Source organism: Rhinoderma darwinii, chromosome 2 (genome assembly GCF_050947455.1).
Source record: "Rhinoderma darwinii isolate aRhiDar2 chromosome 2, aRhiDar2.hap1, whole genome shotgun sequence".
NCBI lineage: Eukaryota > Metazoa > Chordata > Amphibia > Anura > Rhinodermatidae > Rhinoderma > Rhinoderma darwinii.
Window position 1 is genome coordinate 392826663 of NC_134688.1, and position 12416 is coordinate 392839078.

A 12416-nucleotide genomic window follows, 5' to 3' on the forward strand; every position below is an offset into this window, starting at 1 on the left:
CTCATTATTGTCTCATAACGAGACCTGGGCATTACTGCAGAATATACTGCGGTGGCTTGGGCGGGTCTTGTTGACCAGTAAGACCTAATGGAGGGCTTTTTGACAATACCCATATTTAGGGTGAGCCCCAAAAAATTTTTTAATTCCAGCAAATTGGTGGGCGTCCAATCTCTGGCATGGGTGGATGAAGGTTTCTGCCTTATATATTGAGTGGCATATAAATTTGTTTCGTGGACAATCTGATTTAGACTGTCGTCCGTTATAAATAAATGGAAGAAATCCATTTGGACAAAAATTTGTATTGTCCACGGTTATGCCAGGAGTGGCAGTAAATCCGTGGATTCTAGGCCCAAAAGATGGGGCAGGTGCCCATACAAGAGCCTGGACTGAAGGGACCAGGCTGTCCCGTCCTACAGCGCTACTAGGCCCTGTGCTTTCAAGTTCTGCAGTTTCAACTGCATCAGGGACAACGTCCCCCGAAGATGAACCTGAAGTGACGCTGTCATCGTCACTACCTAAAACAGGTTCCATCTCGGACGCCATCTCTGATGCGGTCTCCGACTCAGACCACAGCATGGCGTATGCCTCCTCGGCGCTAAACAACTTCCTCGCCATAACGTAACTAACACTAACTAAACAAATTGTTTTTTTTTTGTTTTGTTTTTTATATAAAACACACAAACTAACTGCTATATATATCTAAACTACCGCTAACAAAAAAATAAACCGATATTGCTATATATATTATATATATGTGGATATATATATATAATTATATACTCCCTACCTGCCTATTCTAATAGAATAAAAGATAGAAAGGTAGATATATAGAAAAAAAGATAGATGGATAGATAGATTGTATAGATAGATAGAAATCTATCTATACAGAGAATGTTTTAACTGTATTTTTTGTGTAACTGTAACTGTAATCTTCTGGCAGCAATTCTCCCGAGTCTCTTCTTCTCCTCAAACTGAAACAATGTTTGAGGAGAAGAAAAGAGGCAGGAGATTTTCTGCCAGAAAAGTCAAAATAAAACAAATGTGGTCGCTGTGATAGGTTTTCACAGCGACCACATGTTCAGGGACCATCAGATTGGTCCCTGATACTCTGCCCAGTGCCCAGAGCTGTTGGTAACAGCGTGGGCACAGGGCTGTGTGCACGCGATCGCGTGCACACTGTTTTCTATGCAGAAATGCATGTGATCGCTGTGATTGGTTGTCACAGCGATCACATGTTCAGGGGCCAAAAGATTGACCCCTGACATTCTGCCCAGTGCCCATGGCTGTTAGCAACAGCCAGGGCACAGAGCTGTGTGCACGCGATCGCGCGTGCACAGTCTCTGAAGTGCCGCCGTAAATAGTCTATACGGCGGACTTTAGAGACCCTGACCGCTGGCCGTATAAATACGGCCAGCGGTCGGGAACCTGTTAAGGAATACTGTGGAATATATTTCAATAACGTCTCAAGTTATCTGAAAAATATCTATATTATATCTACACTTTATATGGCTCTGCTCACGTCTGCGGAGCCTCCGTTGCAGATCCAGTGAGTAATGTCGGATAAAATAGTGCACTATTAGTGCATTTTCAGACGTGGTGGAATTGCTGTGGAATTCCGCTGCGGACAGTCCACGGTGGAAATCCACAGCAGACTTTTTTTACCATTACTTTCTATGGCTTTTTAAGTAAATGAGTTCAGACGTTGCGGAAAAAGCCATTGCGCAACGTAGGCTGCGGTGCAGAAGTTTCATACCGCAGCATGCATGGCCGCCAGCGGAAAAGCATAGGATTTTCACTGCAGATTTCAGCCTTTGCAATGCAAAGGCTGAAATCTGCAGCAAGTCCACTGTGATATCCGCAACGTCTTAATTACCTGTCAAATATGCAAATTTTACTGCAGATTATTTGTGTAATTGCTGCGAATTTGGGGCAAAATCTGCAGAGAGACAATTCCGCCACGTCTGAGCATGCTTTCATTTACATTCCTTTTTTAGTTCTGTTGTTTACTATGCCTTTAAGTATTCAATTTACACCCAGCACAAATTAATTATGTAACAAAAGGTTAAGTTACTAGAATTCTTATTATTTAATGTCTTTATGATCCAATGGCCTCATAAAGTAGCAGTTAAGTAAATCAGCAGATTAAATCTTTACAATTTTGTGACCATTGAAGTTCCCCCTGAGATCATGTTTTGCCTCATAATACATAACATACATAGCCTTAAATGCCTTTAAAATGGAAAATGCCACTTTCTATTAGGACGTTAATAAGCAATTGCTGGTGCCCTCACAGGAAACAATTCCAGGGCTCCCTCCCTCACACCCCGCTCATCCACTAATGAAATTACGGACATAGCGGCGGAAAGTGAGTAGAGTGGGCTTAACTGATCAGCACAGTTAACTCTTTAGATGCCGTGGTGAATTCCAAATGCAGCATCTATTGCGTTTGAAGGAGGGGGCTTCCCCAATAGTCTATCGTAACCCTGCAAAGCAATCAAGGGGTGCGGATGTATTTCAATCGCAGTTTGGGACCTACCCTTAGGTATGCCAGAGGAATATGCCTATTATGCCAGAGGCACGGCCTAATAATTTTCGTATCAGTTTTATACTGACAGACAATGATGCTTTGGAATACCAAGTAAGTATTCCGAAGCATTCTGTAAGAGTTTAATGGATAAATAAATAAATGTAATAAAAAAATATCATAATAGAAAACTTTTTTTTAGAAAAAAATATTGTATTTTTTTGCATTACACCCACCAAATTGTTTTATAAAAGTTAAGCACTACAAAATATATATTTACCCCAAAATGGTGCTTTTAAAAAATAAAACTCGTCCCACAGAAAAAAAACTATAGACATTTGTTATCACCGTTATCGTACCGACTTATATAATAAAGTTGAAATGTTATTTATATCGCACAGTCCATCGCATAAGAAGAAAATACAAAAAAACAATGGCGGAATTGCTGTTTTTTTTCGCACCTCCCCAAATGAATAAAAGTTAAACAATGAAATATACAGTATGTACCTTAAAATGGTGTCAATAAAAACGAAAAATTTTCCCATACTGCTTTGTCGATGGAATAATAGAAAAGATCTAGCTCTTGGAATGCATAGATGTAAACATGAAAAAAATAGCTTGGTCCTGATAATAGGGTGGTCTTTAAGGGGAATAAGCTATTTTACACCCCTTGCCTAAATTTAACTTAGTGATAGTGTCATCAAAATCACCAATCGACAGTCTTAAAGTGCCGTTGCTGATCCAGTTCCTCTGATGCTGTGAATTAATATTCTCTGGTAGACTTGAATGAGAGCCTAAAGAAGTAGTCCATTAGTCCATTTGTATTTTCTTGGTATGTAGTTTGTCCCAAGCTACCCAACACGTTTTCTCTCCTTTATTCCTTCCTCATTGGGGACCATCTTTTGCTTCACTTAAATGAAAAAATTGCTCTCCCCACAATGCTCATCCCTCATTGCAGCGGTTGCTTCATTTAATGTTGAATAGACTAAATTTGTGAAGTCCAAAAATTCATTATCCGGCCTTTCTATTCAAGGATAAATGGTACGTATAAGACCGACACTGCTATGGGAACATTTACTGGATTTATTATTGCAAATTTTAACCTCTCAATGAGATGTCCAAATTGTTTTTGGCTAACACATTAATTTCTGGAGGTGTTAATGCTATTAACTCTTTCAACTCTTTAATTATAAAGTTTTTGGCTATTTTTGGAGGACACAGCATCAAATTTCTAGATAATTTAATTTGGGACTAGCCTAATTGGTTGTAATGTTTTGCCATGCCTGATTAATTCCTTGGCTCCATGCAAAGTATTCATACGGCACTGGAATATTGCCGTTGAGGACCAGTGCCATAATTCTACAACACAGTTATGACACGGGCACAAGAACTGTGCTCACACAATCACCAGGGGCAGAATGGCAATGACTGAACAGCCGTCCTTTTGCATCAATGGCAGAGATCGGAGATAATGCGTATCTCGCCCTTTTAACCTCTTAAATATTGTGGTCAATTCTCACTGCGACATCTAATTGATAAAATCAAAGGGAAGAGGCTCCCTTTGATTCCCTAAAAAGGCCTAGATGGTTTCCATATATAGATCCCTATTAGGTCGTGCTTTAAGCACTGACAGGCACTAATGCATGGGAATGCAGAAATATTCTAATGCATTTTTTGTTAAAAATAAAAATAGTAAGTAAAAATACCCTAGTGGGACCAAAAAAAGTTAATAGGTTTTAATAAAGCAAAATAATAACCAAATATTTTTTTTCATATAAATAGCATTTATTGAATTAAATTTATCAAACATAAAAATAACTCTACATAATTGGTATCCCCATAACCGTATCAACTCACAGAATAAAGTTAACATATTATTTATACTGCACGGCAAACGACATTAAAAAATGCAATAAAACAATGGTGGAATTGCTTTTTTTTTTTTTTGTACCGCTACCAATATCCCGTATAAAAAAAAGTACCCATATATGTATGTGTATAGAAAAATAAAAAAGTTATGACTGTCGGAACAAAAAATCCCCTACATCTCCAAGGAAAAAAAATGGTTTCATCCTTAACCCCTTCCCGATATTTGCCGTATGGGTACGCCATGGAAAGCATTGACTTCCCGCATCTTGCCGTACCCATACGCCGAATGTTTGGGACCGGCTCAGAAGCTGAGCCGGTGCCATCATCACCGGATCTCAGCTGTATCTTACAGCTGACATCCGGCTGTAACGGCGGGGACCGAAATTAGCTTTGATCCCCGCCATTAACCCCTTAAGTGCAGCGCTCAAACGCGATCGCTGCATTTAAGGTGTTTGCAGCTCATCGGAACCCCAGCAATGAAATTGCCAGGGTTCCGGTGGCTGCAATGTCAACCGGAGGCCTAATACTGGCCTCCCGGTCTGCCTAGCACGGAAACAGGTCAAAATCCGCCCGGCGGCGGAGCCTGATCGGCTTCCGTAGCTGCCGGCAAAATGGCGCCGGCTCAGGAGCTGATCCGGCGCCATCAGCGGTGAAAGTCAGCTGTATGTTACAGCTGACATCCACCTGTAACGGCAGGAACTGGAGCTAGCTCCGATCCCTGCCATTAACCCCTTCGATGCAGCAATCGAAAGCGATTGCTGCATCGTAGCGGTTACTAGCAGATCGCCAGCCCTGACAGGCAATCTGGACTGGCGACTGCTGCTATGGCAACAGGAGACACAATGGTCTCCTGCTCTGCCATTACGGAAGCCGATTAGGCTCCGCCGGGAGGCGAAGCCTAATCGACTTGCTGTCAGTGAATGACTGACACATCTAATACATTGCACTACGTAGGTAGTGCAATGTATTAGAAAAAAATTAATCTGACAGCTGGACCTTCAAGTCCCCTAGTGGGACTTGAGAAAAAGTGTAAAAAAAAGTATAAAAAAGTGTAAAAAAAAAGTTACAAAAATAAAAGTTTGAAAACAATAAAAGTTTCAAGTAATACAATAAAACACAATCCCCCTTTTACTCTTATCAAGTCCTTTATTATTGAAAAAAAATAATAAACCATACGTATTTGGTATCGCCGCGACCGTAACGATCTGAGGTATCAAAATATTATATTATTTATTGCACGCGGTGAACAGCGTAAAAAAAAAACTTAAAAAACTATACCAGAGTTTCTGTTTTTTGGTCACTTTGCTCTATAAATATAGGAATAAAAAGTGATCAAAAAGTCGCACGTATTCCAAAAATGGTACCTATAAAAACTATAGCTTGTCTCGCAAAAAACAAGCCCTCATACAACTCTGTCGACAAAAAAAATAAAAAGTTATGGTTCTCACAACTTGGCGACAGAAAAAATACATTATTTTTACAAAAGTAATTTTATTGTGCAAAAAGTTGTAAAACCTAAAAAAGTGCTATAAATTAGGTGTCGCCGGAATCATACGGACCCGCAGAATAAAGTTAACATGTAGTTTATAACGCATGGTGAACGCTGTATAAAAAAACCCTAAATAAAACGATGCCAGAATTGCGTTTTTTTTGTTTACCTGGCCTCCCAAAAAATAGGATAAAAGGTAATCATAAAGTCGCATGTACCCCAAAATGGTACCAATAATAACTACAGCTCGTCCCGCAAAAAAACAGCTCTCATACCACTACGTCTATGAAAAAATAAAATTAGTTATGGCTCCAAAAAGTCAGGGGAACATTTCTTCTGTTTGAAGAGGCGATTTATCAAGGACCTAAAATTAGGGAACCAGGAAAGGGAGGGCCCAAACATATCCGCTGGAAGCGCCGGTGCCCGTATTATACCAGGACAACACTTCCCAGCAAAATTCCCCAAACTGCAAAGGCGCGGAGTGTGGACCAAAAGGGGGATAAGAAAGGACGCCATATATCAGTGCAACACCGGCCTGTGCAGAAAGGATTGAGCACAGCGTAACACACATCTATGGATCATTTTATTGTTTTTTTTACCCCATTATTATACCACCTGACTATGCCCCTTATATACTCTGCCCGGCTTACATGTACCGCCACATTATAAACGGAAACACTAGCAATACTCAAACAAATCTACTACCAAGCAAAATCCGCTCTCCAATAGCCAAATGGCGTTTCCTCCCATCTGAACCCTACAGCGTCCCCAAACAGCAGTTTCCTTCCACATATATGGCACCGTCATACCCGGGAGAACCCTTTTAGCAATTTTTGGGGTGTGTGTCTCCAGTGGCATAAGTTGGGCACGACATATTTGCCACTGAATTGGCATATCTAGGGAAAAATATAAATTTTTAATTTGCACCATCCGCAGTGCATTCATTTATGGAAAAGACCTGTGGGGTGAAATGCTCACTACACCCCTTAACAAATGCCTTGAGGTGTGTAGTTTCCAAATGGGGTCACTTCTCAGGGGTTTCTTTTTATTATTTCACATCTGAGCCTCTGCAGTTGTGAACCAATACTTTGTAAATCGCCAATTAGGCCTCAATTTTACATGGTACTCTTTCACTCCTGAGCCTGGTCAAATGTCCAGGCAAAAGATTAGTGCCCCATGTAGGGTGTTTCTAAAACCAGGAAACCCAGCATAATAATTAGAGAGCTGTCTTGTTATGGTGGCACAAGCTGGGCACCACATATTGGCATATCTATGTAAAAAATCCCATTTTCACTCTGCAACATCGAGTTCACACTAATTTCTACAAAACACCTGCAGGGTTAAAATGCTTACTACACCACTAGGTAAATGCATTGAGGGGTGTAGTTTCCAAAATTGGGTCACTTCTGGGGGGTTTCCACTGTTTTGGGCCCACAGGCGCCCAGAAACCAATCCAGCAACATCTGCACTCCAAATGGCGGTCCTTCCCTTCTGAGCCCTGCCGTGTGCCCAAACAGCAGTTTATGACCACATATGGGGTATTGCCGTACTCGGGAGAAATTGCTTTACAAATGTTGGGTTCTTTTTTTTCCTTTATTTGTTGCGAAAATGAAAAAATTTGCGCTAAAGCTACGTCTTATTGTAGAAAAAGGATTGTTTTTATTTTCACTGTCCAATTCTAATAAATTCTATGAAACATCTGTGGGGTCAAAATGCTCACTACGCCCCTAGATGAATTCCTCAAGGGGTGTAGTTTCCTAAATGGTGTCACTTTTTTGGCGTTTTCATTGTTTTGTCCCCTCAGGGGCTTTGCAAATGTGACATGGCCTCCGCAAACCATTCCTGCTCAATGTGATCTCCAAAAGCCAAATAGCGCTCTTTCCCTTCTAAGCCATGCCGTGTCTCCAAACAGCCGTTTATTACCACATGTGGGGCATTGTTTTACTCGGGAGAAATTGCTTTACAAATTTTGTGGTGCTTTTTCTCCTTCAGTCCTTGTGGAAATGAGAAAAAATAAGCTAAACCTACATTTTCTTTGAAAAAATTTAGATTTTTATTTTCAGGGCCTACTTCCAATAATTTCTGCAAAAAAACTGTGGGGTCAAATCGCTCACTATACCCCTAGATAATTTCCTCAATGGGTGTAGTCTCCAAAATGGGGTCACTTGTGGGGGGTTTCCACTGTTTTGTCCCCTCCGGGACTTCGTAAATGTGACAAGGCCTCCGCAAACCATTCCTGCTAAATATGATCTCCAAAAGCCAAATGGCACTCCATCCCTTCGAAGCCCTGCCGTGTGTCCAAACAGCCGTTTATTACCACATGTGGGGTATTGTTTTACTCGGGAGAAATTGCTTTACAAATTTTGCAGTGCTTTTTCTCCTTCAGTCTTTGTGGAAATGAGAAAAAATTAGCTAAACCTACATTTTCTTTGAAAAAATTTAGATTGTCATTTTCAGGGCCTACTTCCAATAATTTCTGCAAAAAACCTGTGGGGTCAAAGCACTCACTATAGCCCTAGATAATTTCCTCAATGGGTGTAGTTTCCGAAATGGGGTCACTTGTGGGGGGTTTCCACTGTTTTGTCCCCTGAGGGGCTTTGTAAATGTGACAAGGCCTCCGCAAACCATTCCTGCTAAATTTGAGCTCCAAAAGCCAAATAGCGCTCTTTCCCTTCTAAGCCCTGCCGTGTCTCCAAACAACCGTTTATTACCACATGTCGGGTATTGTTTTACTTGGGAGAAATTGCTTTACAAATTTTACGGTGCTTTTCCTCCTTTAGTCCTTGTGGAAATGAGAAAAAAAATCGCTAAACCTACATTTTCTTTGAAAAAATGTAGATTTTAATTTTCACGGCCTACTTCCAATAATTTCTGTAAAAAACCTGTGCAGTCAAAATGCTCACTGTACTCCTAGATAATTTCCTTGAGGTGTGTAGTTTCCCAGATGGGGTCACTTTTGGGGGATTTTGACTGTTTTGGCACCGCAAGAGCCCTTCAAACCTGACATGGTGCCTAAAATGTATTCTAACAAAAATAAGGCCCCAAAATCCACTACGTGTTCCTTTGCTTCTGAGGCCGGTGCTTCAGTCCAGTAGCACGCTACGGCCACATGTGGGATATTTACTAAAACTGCAGAAACTGGGCAACAAATATTGAGTTGCATTTCTCTGGTAAAACCTTCTGTGTTATAAAAAAAATTTATTTCTGCAAAAAAATATGAAATTTGTAAATTTCACCTCTACTTTGCTTTAATTCCTGTGAAATGTGTAAAGGGTTAAGACATTTTCTAAATGCTGTTTTGAATACTTTGAGGGGTGCAGTTTTTATAATGGGGTGACTTTTTGGTGGTTTCTAATATATAAGGCCCTCAAAGCCACTTCACAACTGAACTGGCCCCTGTAAAAATGGCCTTTTGAAATTTTCTTGAAAATGTGAGAAATTGCTGCTAAAGTTCTAAGCCTTGTGATGTCATAGAAAAATAAAAGGATGTTCAAAAAACAATGCCAATCTAAAGTAGACATATGGGGGATGTTAATTAGCAACAATTTTGTGCGGTATAACTGCCTGTCTTACAAGCAGATACATTTAAATTGAGAAAAATGCAAATTTTTGCAATTTTTCGCTAAATTGTGGTGTTTTTCACAATTAAATACTGAACATATCGAGCAAATTTTGCCAGTAACTTAAAGTCCAATGTGTCACGAGAAAACATTCTCAGAATCGCTTGGGTAGGTAAAAGCATTCCGGAGTTATTACCACATAAAGTGACACATGTCAGATTTGAAAAATGAGGCTCGGTCAGGAAGGTCAAAAGTGGCTAAAGAGGGAAGGGATTAAGGGGTTCATTATTTATTTATTTTTATTTTTTTTAAAAAGCCCTTCAAACTAGTGATTTCACCCTCTTTTTATTTAGGTTTTATTTTTAAAAAAAAATTATTTTTTTAGTATACTCTATTCTATTTCCTGAGTTAACTCTATATTGACAAGGCTATTGGAGCTTTAATAAAAAAGACTCATGGACGACAGGTACACATGAAGAAGCTTCTGAATAAATATATACATGAGGCACATGGGGATTACACCAAATCCTTAGCATTTGTTGAAATTTGGATAGTTAGGAGTCTACTTAATGTCAGCTTAATTGATCCTAATATGTATAATGATGAAAATGTGCCACTATCAGAAGAAGCTGTATACCGTGTCTACAGAAAACACGTCAGACATCTGCTCTCAGCAAAGCACGCTACAATTGGTGATTGGCTGCGAGCAACTGATTGCTAGGGTTCTAGGGTCTTCCCACAATGCTCTTCTCTCATGATCTTCTGAGTCTGATGCTGTAAGAGAAGTACTCCTAATTGATACTAATAAACAAATTAATGCCTGGAAGCCAAGCCAATTATAAGATAAATGAGCAGTTTATTGAAGGAAAATATTGATATGCTTGCAATTTTTTATATTGTTATTTAATATTTGGGTTAAGAAGAAAGGTATTAGCAGTACTCTCAACCAGCTCTGTCAGATCATAAGTCCGATGTGAAATAGGCATTGGCTTGGTAAGAGCTGGTCTATCAGAAATATATGTAAAACGTGCTGTAACATTTGTAAATTTTGGTTTCTGCACTTGTTTTTTGGTTGTTCAGGATGTGAGTCATAGTGTGTCGCAGACATGTCATCCTAGTCTATAGGGAACTGTAAACAACAGGGCAGATGACATTGTTTTTTTATACAATATTGCCCAATGTTTCACAGTCTAGTCCTAATTTCAGCTACTCTTCAAATTTAAATAAATGTATGGGAGAAGCAACATGCTAAATTAGTTCATAAAAGTCCTAATCAATCATTTCTAAATTTAAAGATACAGAATTTATGATAAAGGCTGTGGACACCTTCGTAATTAATCCCAATCCCAATGTATCTAAAATAAAAAATAAAGCAACATTGCAACAACTTATGCTTAAAAATGCCCTATCATTTTGTGTCTGCAGCACCTATTTGTCTCCATGGTAACAGACAACAAACTCTGTGTAGTATGATCCTGCAGCTATACCCACTTTCAACTGTCCCCTACATACAATCAGCATGTTAGCAAAAAGTAAATGCATATTTTGTATTAATTATATTATTTCTGAGTATTATTGTTGTTATTATCATGATTATAACATTATTATTATTATTATTATTATTATTATTATTATTATTATTATTATTATTATTATTATTATTATTATTATTATTATACCAATAATAACCTGTTTACAGTTGTTCTTAAACAGCCCAATGTTACAATATCAAACTATGGCTTTGATGCTGTCAATATTTCCTGGAAAGTAGAAGAAATTGCTGAAAAGGGACATTTTAATGTTTGCTATTATTATTCACATGAATTTACGGATAAAGAAATGAAGACAAATAAAAGGGTAATAAGTGTTTTATTCTTATCTGTTTTTATTTCAAAATATTAGTCTTAAAGGGTTACTGTATTCCCATCTTTTAAAGTGATGACATATCACTAGGATATGCCATCCCTTTATGATCAGTGGGGTCTGACCTCTGGGACCACCACTGATCCCGAGAATGAAGGGCAGCTCTGATTTAGCTTTGTGTCCCGTTTACAGTTTCTCCCTGCACAGCGGCACACTGGCAATCTGCTGTGAAGGGAACTTCAGCACTGCTCCATTTAAGTAAATGGGCTAGCGTCAGTTCCTTGCACAGCCGAGTAGCCAGGGCCCAGGAGCGCCACTGTGCAACGAAAACTTAAATGAGCGTTGCGGCCCTTTCATTCTCAGGAAATTATGACAGACTCTAATTATCTTTACCTCACAATTTTCTCATGTGCTATGTAATTGACAGAACACAGCAGTTGACATAGCGATACCTTCTACAAGTCTGGTTGCCTAATAACTGTGGGCAGTTACAAATATACTTAAAGGACGAGTGTCTCTAAAAAAAAATTTTTTATATCAATTTGCATTTAGTGTTTTATTATAAAATCTTTTATTTATGTGTGTGTTTGTGTTTTACTTTTTTATATTTTTTAACTTTTTCTTCTCTATGGGGGCTGCCATTTTTTTTGCCATCACTGTATGTGTCGATTAACGACACAAACAGTGATGGAATACGGCACACACATTCCCATAGTGAATGTGAACGGGAGCCGTTCCATCCACTATAGCGTACGCGGTCTGTGTGGGACTGTGTGCCGCTCCCACACAGACCAAAAGTCAGGTCTTCGCTAGAGCGAAATCCGGCGCCATGTTCATGTCGACCGGAAGCCGCGGCCAGACTGTGAGATGACGACTTCCGGACTTGTGTTCTGAAGCAAGCACGAGGAACGGAGGGCGCAGACGGAGCGGACGGACCGGAGGGAGCGGCGGCAGGAGCAGGTAAGTTAGGTCTGTGTATGTACGTGTTTTACTGTGTGTTTACTACTGTATGTAAACCTACTACACTGTGTGTTAGCTCAAAAAATGGCGACACACAGTGTAGGAGGTTTGATCGTTCAATCCCCTCCTTTCTCCTGGCACTAGCCAGGAT

General features: G+C 39.6%; 1 protein-coding gene across 1 annotated transcript in view; it reads left to right on the forward strand.

The window, feature by feature from the left end:
- LOC142741400 (interleukin-5 receptor subunit alpha-like) overlaps positions 1 to 12416 on the forward strand; it is a 53042-nt gene that overhangs the window by 14973 nt on the left and 25653 nt on the right. The window contains exon 3 of the mRNA XM_075850781.1: positions 11142 to 11299. Coding sequence (XP_075706896.1) covers positions 11142 to 11299 — 158 coding nt within the window. The remainder of the gene's footprint in view (positions 1 to 11141; positions 11300 to 12416) is intronic.